Here is a 15,725-nt window from a genome sequence, read left to right as displayed (position 1 = left end):
TCTGGGTCATGTGGCCAGCATGACTAAACCACTCCTGGTGCAACGGAACACCATGACGGAAACCAGAGTACATGGAAATGCCGTTTACCTTCCCGCCACAGTGGTACCTATTCATCTACTTGCACTGGCATGCTTTTGAACTGCTAGTTTGGCAGGAGCTGGGACAGAGCAATGGGAGCTCACCCCGTTGCGGGGATTCGAACAGCCGACCTTCTGATCGGCAAGCCCAAGAGGCTCAGTGGTTTAGATCACAGCGCCAAGAGTAGTGTATGTCTCTCTCTTTCACCTCTGGAGCTGATGCAATTGAGTGTTTTTCCAACAAAGAAGTAGATATCCTCATTGGGGCTGGGTGTGCTTGGGTCCTGGGGGAAAGCATCGCACAACTATCTATCAGTAATAAAGTGGAATAATGTGTGGATGGTCCAATATCAATGCGTGTGCGCACGCACCCCCCCCATCAATATCACCAGCCAGCCCATAATACCACACGATCAGGAAACTTGGCTTGGCCTTCTGGAGCGAGAGGAAGGAAGTAGGCAGTTGTTTCTACACGCCTCATAAGAGTGTCTATTCCTGTCCTCATCTGAAAACAGCAGTACCGTTAAGCAGTTTTAGACTCTGAGCCCCCTGCCATCTTTAGATGATAACATGTAGGCCTTCACTGACTTGAATGTGTGAGAAGGAGACCACTCTGCAGTTGGAGGACCTCCCGATCAGTGGTGTAGCATGGGGTGGTGGTGGCCCTGGGCACACAATCTGGGTGTGAACCAGGCGCGCACCCACCCACCCAAGATCTCCCTCGTGCCCTGCTGGCAGCAGGGGCTGGAGAGCACGGAGTGTGAAGATCGCTCTCTGCATGTCCCATCTGATGCACCCAGTTGTGGCTCCCCCTTCCCAGGGTCAAGCCTGACACAAGGGTCAGAGAATGGCTGTGGCGCTAGAGAAAGTTCCTGCTTTCTTGCAGGAGAGTGTGTGGCAATGTTGGACCTGGGCATGCAAGTGTGCTCCTGCGCTGCATGCCCAGGTCCCCTTTGGGTGATATTTACCTAAGCTCCACCACCGCTTCTGATCACTCTTCTGGGAAGAGTCCCACCCTTATGGTTCCACTGTCTGAAACGTTGAGGAAACAGCAGGAGAGACCCCTCCGTTTGCCTGCCTGAAGTTGATAAAAGACATTTCTCATATGGACAACCATCTGTTTTTAAGGAATGTTTTATTTACTACCTCCTAGGAAAGTACTTTTCATGGAACAGCAGCAACACCGAAATTCACAAAAGGACAGAAAATACAGCAAAAAACAACAACGCCTAAAGTAAATAGCACATTTGAAAACAAGGCAAACATACATAATATCTTTTTTATAGTTTGTTCTTAACCTAAGAAAAGTTCACATTTCAAGTCATAAACTTGCCTCAGTAGTGTATAAATGAAATGGTTTATGTAGTCAGACCACTGAGTGGTGGTTCATTGATGCTTAAATGGCCTCGATGATCCCTGCTACCTGGTGTTGCAAGCCAGCACCTTTGCACCTGTCCGGAGTTCCTATGGGCATTTCAAAGAACATTCACTCGGTTATTTGTTGGGGACCTGCCTTTCTTGCAGATGCTATACGTGTATATGTAAAATACAGCAAGAGCTTCCCTTCTGTTCAAGTACTCGGGTAGGTTGGTACAAGCAGTCTTGTTTGGAATAAGGTTTCAAAGATTGGGTCTCCCACGTGAGAGATGAAAAATTAAGAAGATAGCGGTGCTTCGTTTGAGCATGGTCACCTGCAGCTTTTGCCACTGGCAACCAGTTTTATGAGAGATTTCACAGAAGACAGCAGAATGGGAGATGGCGGAGGAAAAGTCTGCTTGACTAACATGGGTTAAATAAAGATTGATTCAGAAGGTTGCACTCGCAGAAGTGCCAGAACTTGTGTTGAGTTTCTCCATAGCTGTAGCCCATGAAAGTGGCCTAAGGTCCTACTTACGGTTTTCCCATCTGCTTGGCCACTGTGAAAAAAGGATGCTGGACTAGATGGGGCTTTGGTATGAGCTAGCTGGACTTGTCTTACATTCTTAAGTTTCTGTTGTGGTGGAAAAACCTGTGTCTTGACTGTGCTACTTCACATCGTACCGTAACACTTCGTACAACTGGAATGCTCCCGGATGCAAAAAGAACACAGCTAAACGCAAAACATCCCCAAACACTAGGTGTTGGGGGTGGGGAGTTCTAGCCCATCCATCCATCCAAAATGCTAGGTTTTTTAAATGAGAGCCAGGCTACCTTTTTGTTCAATTATTTGCCACTCTGCCTGAATTGTGGTAGTACCGCTCAAATTCAAGTTTAACGCGCCAGGGGCAATTGGTTAAGATCCATGCTTTGAAGCAAATGTATTTCAAGTGTGGCAGGGCTTTTTGGATGGCCACATGAAAGCAATGCAGCTTGTGAAAAAAATAAAATCAGTAGTTAACGGTGGCCCTTTGAGGTAGGGTGTACCAGTAAGCCCCCCAGTTGTGGATATTTTAAAGGGCCACCCATTTTTAAAAATAAAAATAATGACTGCTACTTATTTCTATAGGAAAATGCTTTCCAGTTCTCCTGTAACATGGGGGTGGGGGAAGGATACCCTTGAGAATATTTTCATTTATTATTTAAATTCTGGAAAAGTTTGCTGAGAAAGTTTGCTGAAAACTGCACACAAAGCTCTTCTTTAATTTTAAGCATTACCTAAGCTTCTGAATTCAGCTGTTACCTTATGCATCTATACATACTGAATGCCCAGGTTGGGATCCCAAGGTGCTGTCTATGTGCCCAAGGAATCCTACTCAAGTCACTAGGGTTTCTGTGGTTGCTTCTAGCTCCAGCAGGTTCCCAGACTTGTGAGAACATCTCTTTGGGACAAATCAGTGGGAGGGTCTGCTGAAGCAGCAGTGTGGTTGAGTGAAAAGGGCTCCCTTCATGGCCCCTTGGAATCCACTCATCATCTGTAGATTCATCTAAGGCACCTACGTTTCAAGTGGTACTGGGCCATGTCGCCTAAAGCCGACCGAACCACTCATTGCAAAGTTTACTGTTTTTTACATTCACTGCACTACTACAAAAAAGCCTTGAAACAGGCCACAAAACACTGCAATAATATTACTTAACCTTCTTCTTCTTTAATAACCATTGAAATAAAACATTGACTTTGTGGCACACCACTTTGCCGTGTAATACAGAGAAATAAAACGACTCTTAAAATGTACTGCAAATATATTTACAGGCTTAAATATAGTGGTCCATATAACTTCCTTCTCCGGCGTGCATGCACAAGTCCCATTAAATGGTAATGGGAACCACATGTGGAAAGGAGAATAAGGCGAGAGAACAAAACCCACTTAAGTACTGTATTACTATGTCCCTTAACCTCAGCATGAAACTGACGCAGCTACTTTAACAAGCAATATTTACGGTGAACAAGAGCATGTTTTGTCCTGGACTACACTACCGTACATTCTTTTGTCTCTACAGCATACACTAGAAAAGAACGAAGGTTTGAGACTATACTGGGATGCAGGGCTTGTTCACATTATGGAGTTCAAAGAAGTTATTAATGTGTAAAGCGCTAAAGCAGGACATGAGAAAACCCAAAGTAGGAAAGGGAATCTACTATCCCCTTTGAATCTCTACACGTGTGAGTGACTGGTATATGTAGCTAGCTCCCACGTATCTGCAGATTTTCCTCTCGATCTGTTATATTAGGGAAACTTAGGATGAATGCTGTGTGCAAATGTCATGATGCCATGCTAATACACAAAAAGGATCACCAACTGAAAATAGCTAATATATACTTAGGAAGTTGAGTTCTGGAGCCTTTTATTTTTGTCCTTTAAAAAAAGGGGGGACTTTAGTTCACATGAAAAGCATGAAGATTGAAAGTCTAGTGTCATAGAGGTGGTTGAATAAGACTCCCAGCGGTTGTGGGGATGAAAGCTGGGGCACTTCAATGCCCTACATAGCTCCTCAACTTTCCTAAGGACTAGATTTTTCGTGTAGGTCACAAAGGTTGACTTGCGTTGGTGCAGAATTGATATTTCCTCATCAGGGAATCCTGACTTGTTTGGGTTTGATGCAAAAGTGCCACCACAGACAGTTACTTTTACCCTCTTACACGGACCACTTGTGTATGGCAGCGGGGCAATTTCAAATTTCAGCGGTGCCTTGTGTGAGGCCAAAATTCAGCCAACCCAAAGAGGTCAAATTGGTAAGGATTTGGGACAAACAAAAAGTTATCCAAAGTTGAGACTATGAAAGCGGGCATCGAAGGCCACTGGTCACGAGTCGAATACCATGTCTAAAAAAATCTGAGAAAGATATTAAAAACCTCTTGACTCAGGGGCAAAACAGCCGGTATTCACATCCTGAGACAAACAGCCCTTTAGTTCATTCTCTCTTAGATTCAAGCTTTGGCTTAACCTTCTTTTAAAAAAATGGACGTTAAAGGCACAGAATATGTGTATCTAGAATAAACGCTGCCATTTGCACCTTGGGATACAAGACCTACACCCACTGATTCTTGGGTGCCAACTAACTCTACCACAAAGTTTAACCATGGTTTCTGTGCTTGTATAAATGAAACCAAGGTACAGTTGCTACAAGACAGAAACCAAGGAAGCTGTCTTGCTGGTATAGTCAGGCTGGTATAGACTACTATGGACTGGCAGTGGAGGTCACTTGCTACCCAATCCGTTTTGTGTAGATGCCAGGGACTGAACGTGAGGTTTCCTGCATGCAAAGCCACTGAGAAACAGTTCCTCCCACAAGAGAGCTTGGTTTCATGACATCTGAAGGCCTACTTTCTCATGAAGTTTGCAGATAGGGTTGGGAGCAATCGACATACTACTCACATGTGCAGTGATGTCGTAGGGTTCCATAAACCCTCAAAAATAAAAATCCTAGGGCAACTGCTTTGGTAGTAAATGAGCAAATTGGAATATTTTTCCTCCATGAAATATAACAGACTTGCTTCTTGCTTATGCTCGGAGCCTGGAAAATATTAAAGAATGCTGATAAATATCTAAGGTGGCTCTATGGAACAGGTTATTCTCAAAATTAAGCGTAGTATAACACGAGCTAATTCATGGGTGCATCTTTAAATCAACAAAGAGGGGCTTCGTTGTGGCTCCAGATAAGAAACCATACAAATGCCAGGACGTAATGCAGAGGTCTCAGTCACTTTCAAATTGCACTTTCCAGTTTAACTTTTTAAATAAGACACACGTTTGTATATAATTTCTTTCTTTAAAAAAAACTATTGCATGTATTCTTTAAATATGAATATATTGACAAAATATATTGTTTAAAAACTTTTCCCTAGCTGCTCAGATGCGCCTTTTCAATATTTAGTTGCTATATTATTAAAGGCACTACAAAATAGAAATCTCTGGAGTGCAGAACTTACTAAAAAATAACCTTCATACCACAAATATGGTGAAAATAATTGCTAAAAACCTACCGCTGTGTAATAAACCTGCATAGAAGAATGGGCATTGGAAAAACGAGCCGTTTTAGAAATGTAGGAATACAGGAATATTAATTTTTTTAAAAAACAGCCTAAAAAGTTAGTAAAAACTTCATATGTATAAAAGATTTCAAACTCGATGATACCGTTGATATGAACTTCACTTCCAGGTTTTATCAGCAGTTTTCTGGCATCCAAAAGTAGTCATCCGCAGTAGGTTCTTTCTTCATAAATAGTAAAATGTTCCTTCAATGCAATCCCGCCCCGCCCCGCCCCAGACCCCCCCCCCAAAAAAATGGCCAGCTGTTTCAATAGGTTTGATAAACATCATGGATTGGAACCTGAAATGTTGCAGCTGGAAATGCCTGAGGGATATAACTGGCATAGCCGCCGTAAGCGGCCGCAGCGGCTGCAGCAGCCGCATTCTTTTGTAGTGTGGCTATCGTCGCTGTGGCTGGGGCAGCGAAGGGAACATAACTTGCGCCATAAATTCCCGCAGCTGGGATTCTCTGCACGTTGGGAGCCATCGTGTACACGGGAGTTAAGGGCCGGCCCTGGAAACGACAACGGTGAAATCTCAATTCCTGAAATAGGTTTTTTTTTCAAGAAAAGAAAGATAAAGGTCTGCTGCAATATAGAATCGTAAAATTGTTGAGTCGGAAGGGACCACGAAGGTCATGCAGTCCGACAGCCCTGTGGGACTCGAACCCACAACCATGAGATGAAGAGTCTCACGCTCTACCGACTGACCTATAGCCTGCATGCCGAGGCATACTTTAGAAACCAGGCCACATCCTTTTTCTTGGAACAGTGGGAATTTGCTGTCTGTAACTTGGTCTCTTTCTGCCTTCCCCACACCAGCATCTCTCAAACACCCTCAGTTTTTATAACACTTGGAAAATGTTACAAGAGGACTTTGTACTTCACTGTGAGGGATTCTTTAGAAATAGGGACATGTTCTGATGATCATTGCAAGGGTTGCTGTATTTTGAAGAGAGAGGAAAAAAGAGGATGCTAGGACGACTCTCATTTTAAATACCTCTACTATATGTAGGCTATAGAAGCTGTGGTATACTGCTTAGGGGGGCAGGAGAAGAGAAGAGGAAAGCAACCACCAGTTATGTGTACGTCTCAACCAGAAAGTATAACCGGAGACATTTTGACAAATTTAATCCACCCGGGCAGAAATTTTACCCCTGAAAAAAAGAGGACGTGTCCTGGGAAAAGAGGACACATGGCACCCCTAATCATCGCCTACCCTCCCCCCAAAAAACATTTGAAATAATTTATGTTCACATTATCTATCTTCGCACAATTGGATATGCCAGGTATTTGGTTGGGGCCCTGAAAATGTGTTGGTTTGGCACATCTATCCTGCATACACGGGGCGGGGAGATTATTGTTTTGTGCTGTTTGTGTTTTTATTACGGTATGTATTTTGTCCTTTTCCCATGTATTTTTATGCTGTGAACCGCCCTGAGAGCTACGGATTAAGGGTGGTGTACAAATTTGATAAATAATAACAATAGGCTCCCGCCAGATCCCAGATGCAGCGTAAATGAATGAACTTGGAGGCAGGGGCCTCGTTTTCTCAACAAGGGCACTCTCTCAACAGCAGCATGGCAAGAAGCCGGGCTTTCTATGCACAAGGAAGGATAATCCAGTAGAACCACCTTGATCAAAATTTACCTGAAAAGGAGGAGGGGTTGAAACTGAAGGTAATACGGCGGCGGCTGCTGCTGCTGCTGCACTAGCAGGATCATGCTGAACAGCAATGGGGCTGATGATATGCTCAACGGCATGGATTTTCCCATCTTCAATCATCTTTGCTGTTGGCGCTGCTTGAAACACGGAATATTGGGTACCAATAGTTGGGATAGCCACTGAAATAGACCAGAACAGGATATTTTCAGTCTACGCTTGAGACAATCATAATCCTGGCACTCTTAACTTGGCATTTCTTGTTGTAGCTTTTAATTTAGCGTGATACGTATGGGTTCTGGAGCACATCATGGAATGTCATGGAATGCATTCCTTTCCTCGGATGCTGTCAGGCGTCAGAGGTTCCAATCCCCACAGTAGGTTGCCAGGAACGGATACGACAAGGAAAGTTCTTACCACTGCGTTTATTCAATATTCACAGAGAGAGGCTTAGAAATGCAGCCTCTTAAGAGTAATGGTGTTGCTCTGAGGGAAACCCCACCCCCTCTGTCTCTCCCATTATACGTCATCCCTACGGTAGCTGGTCTGTGCCTTCTGCCTCTGAGCTCTCTGCTCTCCTACTTTCAATGCCCACTAGGTTCTGGGAGAGGGGGGGGTCTGGAATGCTTTCTAAAGACACTGTGTCTATCAGCTGTTGCCCTCCTGGTGCTTCTTCCTCCTCTCCCATTATTTCCCAGCTTTTCCCCTCATCTTTCTCTGAGCTGTGATCTCCCTCAATCCCCTGTTGTAATTCTGAACTGTCATCTCCTTCTCTGGAAGGGTCAGGCTGGGGAGGCAGTCTCCACCATTCCTCCTCTGCCCAGTCCCTGACAGATGCACATGAAAGCGGGTTATCTCTCTGATATGTGCATATTTGCATATTTGCTCACAGGACAGGACACAACATTACTTGCGTTTTCCAACAGTGTGCAAGCTCTTCGGGCGGACCTAGGATGCAATCTAGTTTGATGACTTTGTGTGCACAGAGCTTTCCAAACATTTTATGTTGGTGATGCACTTTTTAGACATGCATCATTTCGCGATGCAGCAATTCAGTTTTACTAGCAAACTGGAGGTTAAACTAACTGCTTTCCAACCCCGGGGAGGAACATGGGGAGCGTTTGCATGACACAGCAACATATTGCAGCTGACACACTAAAGTGTCGTGACACACAGTTTGCAAAAGCTCTGGTGTACACAGAAGGGTTTTTGCTTTGGCAGATGCCTCCACTAAGAGAGGAGGAGGAGAGGCAAATTTCTCCCATACGCTCTACTTCCTGAAGCCCCTCATACCACCCTTCACTTTGGTTTGGAGGGTCCCCCAGTTCTCCCTCCAAGTAATGCGTACAAAAATGGAACACTGTGGCAAAGGGTGCATTAACAAATGCATATGCTGTTGAAAGTAGTATACAAAAAATGCATTCTGTTAGGGGAAAATTGCTCTGCAAAAAAGTGTATACAGTATTAGGGAAAATTGCATATGAACATGTGAATGTTAGGGGGAGAAATGCACTTAAATCCTGATGAATTTACAGGAGGGCTTACTTCACAGACTGATGTGGAAATGGATTTAAGATTGGGAAAAATGAGAAACAGGGAGAAACTGAAATTAGATCCATGGAATCACAGAATTGTAGAGTTGGAAGGGACCCCCAGGGTCCAAGCCTTGCAAAACAGGACTCTTTTGCCCAACATGAGGCTCAAACCCACGATGCTGAGATTAAGAGTCTCATGGAATATGTCCAACCTTAATCGGCAGATCTTGCCTCTCCTCTGTACTGGGTAGGAGAGCAAAGAGCTCAAAGACGCCATTATCCATGAGGCTGCGTTCTCTAGCCTCTCCCTGTAAAGTTTGAAATAAAAAAGGACTGTAATAAACTTTTCCTTGTATTTAGACTTCCCTGGGCAACCAGCCGGGAGCCGCTGATAGCACCCTGACAGCTACTGTATAGATTTGCAGGGTAAGCTGATATCTAAAAGCACCCTGAAAGGGAGAACATATTTAGCTCCCCATCTCAATAAATCATACTGACCAGTGCCGGGTTTAATGGCCACGGGGTTGACAGCAGACAATTCCAAATTGGGCACAAGTTCGTATCCTTTTTCTTGCTGTTTCCCTTTCCCTTCATGGTATCGGCTATATATGCCGCGGCCTGCAGAATAGCCCCCCAGGTATGAGCCTCTCGGGCCGGGGAGTCTGTTCCCTGCTGCACCTCGTCCTCTGCCTCGAACGCTGCCTGCTTGGGAATAGAAAACACACACCATACAATGGATCCGCTAAACTCACAAGGAAGCATTAGCATCCACTAGACTGGAAAGTCTACAATCTAATGCTGGAAGAAGGAAGGAACGAAGGAACAAAAGGTTTACAAAGAGTGCAAGAGCTTTTTGCCTTATCTGTAGTACTGAACGTAAAGCCCAGTAATTAGCTATTAGGATTGGTACATGTTTTTATTTTAGCTTAAGGAGTATTTTAGTATTTTGCTATCTTCTTGTCTCATTGGTTGAGTGTCCTTGCAACGTTTTCTAACACTGCTTTAGATGTCCGAGATATAGGTGACTCGTAACTTGCGTAGGGACTTTGGTTCCAAGGATTGCGTGTAAAGTCAAAATTGCATATAACCAGGACAACCCCAGAACTGCCCCTGCACCATCATATCAATCTTTCTGGACCTACGCAGGCCTTGGTCCTCATCCCCAAGCAAGGTAGAGAGCTTCATGAGCTATGGGACGCTCTCACACGAGCTTGCTGCAACAGGAAAACCCTACATGCATTTAATTTTTGTGATTAAAGCTGGCCAACTGCATAAGGGGGGACCCAAACAGCCCAAGGAGTACTGAGTGTGATCTGAACACTCTACACAGCAACATTTTGTTGCAGATATCAGTTGCTAAAACTGATTACTGCTTGCAATAATGATAATAAGGTAAAAGGTAAAGGATCCCTGGACGGTTACATCCAGTCAAAGGCGACTCTGGGGTTGCGGCGCTCATCTCGCTTTCAGGCCGAGGGAGCTGGCATTTGTCCGCAGACAGTTTTCCAGGTCATGTGGCCAGCAGGACTAAACCACTTCTTGTGCAATGGGACACTGTAACGGAAACCAGAGCGCACGGAAACGCCGTTTATCTTCTTGCTGTAGTGGTACCTATTTATCTAATGGCGCTAGCATTCTTTCGAACTGGTAGTCTGGCAGCTCACTCCGTCATGGGGATTTGAACCGCTGACTTTCCAATTGGCCAGCCCAAGAGGCTCAGTGGTTTAGACCACAGCGTCATAGTACATATGATAAAGTGATATGACCACAAGCCATTCATAGAATCCTAGAATCATAGAGTTGGAAGAGACCACAAGGGCCATCCAGTCCAACCCCCTGCCAAGCAGTTTCAGTTTTGCAAGGTTTTTTTTAAATATATATATAAAAATCAAGGGTTCGATTTATGCGAAACAACCAACAGATAATAGTTGACAGGATAAATGCCTTTAGAAATCAATGGGAGTCGTTCATTTTAATGCAAGGACGTAATTTAGAAAAATGTATCCATGGTCATACTGACATCTTTGAAGTGTCACTTTGTTGAAAGAAATTAACAGAATGGTTTGGGAGATGTTGTTGGTCACAGGGAAAGAAGGATGGCAGTTTCTGTTGAAAGCTAGCAAAATGTGCTTCGTTCTTAATGGGCAGGGTCCATGTGGACAGAGGCCTCTTCTGCAAAGACCTCTGGGGAGTCCAGTTTATCTCTGTGCTCCCTGCACTCCCCTGCAGAACACCAGGCAAGGGAAATTGCCCGTGCGTTTAAGTGAGTTTGAATGCTGGAAACTGGCCTAAAGGCGAAGACAAATAAGGGCCCACAGCAAAATGTTCCAGTGCATCGGAGTGCTGCAACCAGCATGGAACTGCTCTTCATCTAAATGATACCAAAGCAGTTAACAATCTATAAACGTAATGCAATGAAATCTACATTTAAAACCACAATAGAATTCCATCATTATAGCCGTGACTCAGCCATGAAGCTCACAGGGTGAGTCAATAGTATTCAGATTGACCTACTTTACAGGGTTGTTGTGAGGGGTGGGGGAAAACTGTGGGATATAAATGTAATCAACCAACTGTACTTTTGGGTTTTCATGGGGGGGGGGGTGAAGACATAGGAGAGAAGATATTTTAAGAAAGTACCTATTTGCTTTCCCATTCCCTAGAAACCTCTGCCCCACTCTATAGCCCTAAAACTGACAGGTCCAAACACAGGGGTTTTATTGCTATATATTGGCAGGGGTGGGGAGAGAAAAGGCTTAAAGGAAGCAGCAAATAGAAGTGTTCCTTTTCCTTCTACCTGAAAAGTAGGGATTATTTATTCACCTTTCAACTTCATGGAACCCTGCCTCCAATTCCTGCTTCCAGGTACTATAGATTTTTAGGGGCTCAAGCAGGTGAATTCACATTCTACCCATGGTCCTTGGAAAAAAGAAAACCTCAACCATTAAGCTCAACAGTCTGTCTTCTCCTTGTGCTCTCTGAGCACGCTCAGTCTTCCTCAGACTGTTCCCCCCCTCTTTCCTTTTAAATTTGTGACCAAATATATTTCAGCCCATGCCTGTCAGACTGTGTATTTTTTAACGTTTTATTTATTGTTTACAACTGCTTTTGCAAAGTTGTAGTTTGGTATATTTTTCATGTTGTAAGCCGCCACAAATAAAATTACATATGCATGTATCCACGTCTGGAGTCGCATAAATTTGCCGAAACCCCTATTGTATTGTTGGGAAGCCCTGATTCGTTTCTAAACCAGCAAGCATGGAGATACACAAGTTTAGTATTACGAGAAGATAACAATACACCGGGTGTGTGTGTGTGTGAGAGAGAGATCGTTAGGATTTATTGCTTGTCATTCATGTTGTGCGCTGCCTGGAAATCACAGTTCAGAAGTGGCATGGGGATATTTTCAAATTACAAGTGTTCTGTAACCAAGATCTGCCGCCTAAGGCATCCTTCAATGGCGTGCGGCGAAACTTTTCATAGGGGAACAGCTAGGGCCAGAGGCGCCAGCTTGCGAGGGTGAATGGGGGGGGTACATCGCTTGCGTGACCTTGTGACGCCCTGACATCACACACGTAAGCACCATGCCTTCCTCCCGAAGCTGGGCAGAAGCGTCCCAGACTTTGGGAAGGAGGCTCCCGGCCTTGGACAGAATTGGGCAGGCATTGGGCAGGCATTGGGAAGATGGCAGGAGGGCTCTTGGACCCTGTTGGGAGCATTGCACATGCCTCCCTAAGCCAGGCAGAATTTGGGAAGGAGGCACAAAGCTTTAATATTTCAATACTCTAATTTACTGGGAATATTTCAGGGACTAGCCTAGTGCCCCTAGTCCACTGCAACTGGATTTCTTATGGACAGTGCCAATCCTGAATGTATTGGATTTGTGATCATTACGCTCATTTGCCTTCAGCAGCAGTAAAGCTCTGCTGGGTGAAATACAATTGCCTCTGGTCTATTTTGGGGGGATCCTGCAACGTGTTTCAGTTTTTACTCTGCTAACTATACACTGGAATCTGCTCTGGCTCAATAATGACTAGAATTTCCATGCCACTGGTTTACTTAAGGGAAGCTGGCCCAGATAACCCCAAAGTGGGCCAAACGTTGTCTACTAACCTTTCACAAAATATTCTCGATTTGGGCCAATCAGAGCATTATACGGATATCCATAATATGCCAGGGTGTACGGATCACATGAGTAAACGTAGTTTGGCTGCTGAGTGACTTCAGTTGTTGCTCCTCCTTTCGCTGCCTTCTGGTAGCGGGTGTACTGTTCCTTGTCTACCGGCTTGGCTAAGGTAACTTCCAGGCACGACCCTTCGAGTTCAGTTCCGTTGAGGTTATTCATGGCATGAACAGCATCTTCCCGACTCGTGAAGTGTACAAAGGCATAATCTCGTATTTTTTTAACCCGTTCCACACATCCGGGGTTGAATTGCCCAAACACTTTTTTAATTGTATCCTCGGTGGTTTCAATCATCAAATTCCTCACATACAGGATTTTGACCGTCTCCATGACATCTTCATCGACATCAATTTCCGGCTCGGCCCAGTCAACTGCAATCTGGTGACCCCAAAGCTGGATTCTGCCAGGCATCAGTTTCCTCCTCGCCATCGCGGCTGCCCTGTGGCTTTCGTACTCCACAAAGGCAAAACCTCTGTTTTTCATCTTATCCGCTGCGCTGGCGTACACAATGACATCGAGCACACCTTCCGTCACCTTGGAGATCTCTTCTAGAATTTCTTCTCTCTTTTTCATTTTGGGGATCCCTCCGATGAACAGCCTACAGTTGTCCACGCTACAGCACACCCCTAACAGCCTCCCTGGACGGATTTCGTAGTTGTTCAGCTCTTTGACGGCACGCTTGGCTTCGTACTTTTGGGTGTACATCACAAAGGCGTAGCCACGGTTTTTCCCGTCAAAGTCCATCATCAGGCGCATTTCGTAGATTCTCCCCGCGGTTTCGAAGACGGGCACTAACTCATCCTCGTAGACGTCACGAGGGATTTTGCCCACAAAGACTTCGCATCCACGGGGAGGATGAAGCCCTTCCCACCCCGGTGGGGGTCCACCATACTTGCGCTGCCCGTTCTCTTGCACCATGGCATAACCCGTACGTTCTATTAGTTGCAGAAGCGCAGCTTCGTTCGGTGCACCGGCCACACCTTCGGGGACCTTATTTGACTGCATATTGGAAGAATCGTTACTCATCCTGGCAGCGGAGTCTTCAGCTGTCATTATGTCCTGATCATTCAAAGTACCTGAACAAAGAGGTCAAAAAGGAGGATGTTAGATGCAGTCGGCAACATGGGAACGTTTCTATCACAAGAGATCTGGGTAGTTCATGGAAGGGAAGTGCGATTACGAAGAGGCAAACATACACCTAGCAACAAGATTTGGCTCGGTTCGTATATGGCAACGTTGGCATGCAAACAAACTCTTCTCGGCAAACCACAACACATGGTCTGAAGATGGGTTCTGTAACAAAGCCCATGTGAAAGTAAAACAAAACCCTGCCAAGATCCTTCTTCCATCTACACAGAAGTAGGGGATGAGAGCTCACGCGAGCCCCATGCTTGGCTGGGTTTGTTCAGGTTTGTCCAGGCAGCATGGTGAAACCACGGTTTAATGTGCAGCGGTATTTTGGTTCTCAAATTTAATCTGTTCCAGGACTCCATTGGATTCCCGAAACGGTTCAAAAACCGAGGCACAGCTTCTGATTGGCTGCAGGAGCTTCCTGCACTCAAGTGGAAGCCGCATCAGATGTTCAGCATTCAAAAAACGTTCACAAACTGGAACATTCACTTCTGGGTTTGCAGCGTTCGGGAGCCAATTTTTTGGGGAGCAAAGCCTTTCAACTACCAAGGTACCACTTGGAACAAAAAGTGGGGTAAAGGTTGGTAGGATTAAATCCTGCAGTTTATACCCCATTGCAAATATCATTTCTTAGGAACTGTTGGGCATTAATAACACAAGTTCAAAAATTGGTCTGCTATCTATGTGATTTCTATAATAGTCATCATAAAGCAGTTTTCCACGTTGCTGACTGCTCTGGCTTGCAAGGTTGCAGAGTTGCTGCTTAAAAGGATATTGTTTCCTCACATGGCAATGAAGATGCTAACATAGAACACATTCAGGAATGCTTACAACCTAGATCCTCTCTGTAGAACAGCCTTTCCCAATACGATGCAGTCTAGGTGGCCGCTGAGACCCTATAATATTGGTCCTGAAAGACCTACATTGGCTCCCAGTATGTTTCTGAGCACAATTCAAAGTGTTGGTGCTGACCTTTAAAGCCCTAAATGGCCTTGGTCCTGTATACCTGAAGGAGTGTCTCCACCCCCATCGTTCAGCCCGGACACTGAGGTCCAACTTCGAGGGCCCTCTGGCAGTTCCCTCACTGTGAGAAGTTAGGTTACAGGGAACCAGGCAGAGGGCCTCCTCGGCAGTGGCGCCCGCCCTGTGGAACCCCCTCCCTTCAGATGTCAAGGAAATAAGCAACTATCTGACTTTTAGAAGACATCTGGAGGCAGCCCTGTTTAGGGAAGTTTTTAATGTTTGATGTTTTATTGTGTTTTTATTATTATTTTGGGAGCCACTCAGAGTGGCTGGGGAAACCCAGCCAGATGGGTGGGGTATAAATAAATAAACTATTATTATTATTATTATTATTATTATTATTATTATTATTAGTGTTTTGAACTATAAGTCCCCACAGCCCCAGCCAGCAAAGATGTGCAGATTTACGAAAGCATGCCTCCTCCAGCAATGATTTAATGCAGCCAGATCCTGGGGGAGTGAAACTCTTACTTAAAAAAGAAATATTAAAATACTATTTAACATTTGAAAACAAGATGACTAGAACACATGATGCAAAGATGTGGAGGACGGAAAGGGGTTAGTGATCTGATGTGCAGACACAAAAATGCTACAACATCCCAGGATGAATCTTATTAGACTTCAATTATTTTTCCAAGGGGCATTTTGATCAGGGTACTTTTGATAT

At 44.8% G+C, this 15,725-nt stretch overlaps 1 protein-coding gene across 10 annotated transcripts in view; it reads right to left on the bottom strand.

The window, feature by feature from the left end:
• Positions 1–3,859: 3,859 nt before the first annotated feature.
• Positions 3,860–15,725, bottom strand: part of RBM47 (RNA binding motif protein 47) — a 78,917-nt gene continuing 67,051 nt past the window's right edge. For 8 of the 10 annotated variants that reach the window (XM_035111932.2, XM_035111939.2, XM_060278898.1 and 5 more), the window contains exons 2-5: positions 12,835–13,980; positions 9,220–9,426; positions 7,175–7,368; positions 3,860–6,039 (exon numbers count right to left, since the gene is read on the bottom strand). In XM_035111932.2, coding sequence (XP_034967823.2) covers positions 5,794–6,039; positions 7,175–7,368; positions 9,220–9,426; positions 12,835–13,957 — 1,770 coding nt within the window. In that variant the 5' untranslated portion in view covers positions 13,958–13,980 and the 3' untranslated portion in view covers positions 3,860–5,793. The remainder of the gene's footprint in view (positions 6,040–7,174; positions 7,369–9,219; positions 9,427–12,834; positions 13,981–15,725) is intronic. The other 2 variants (XM_060278899.1, XM_060278900.1) reach the window with 2 other exon arrangements.

The sequence above is a fragment of the Zootoca vivipara genome, chromosome 9, assembly GCF_963506605.1.
Source record: "Zootoca vivipara chromosome 9, rZooViv1.1, whole genome shotgun sequence".
Lineage (NCBI taxonomy): Eukaryota > Metazoa > Chordata > Lepidosauria > Squamata > Lacertidae > Zootoca > Zootoca vivipara.
This window is presented reverse-complemented; position numbering and strand designations above follow the sequence as displayed.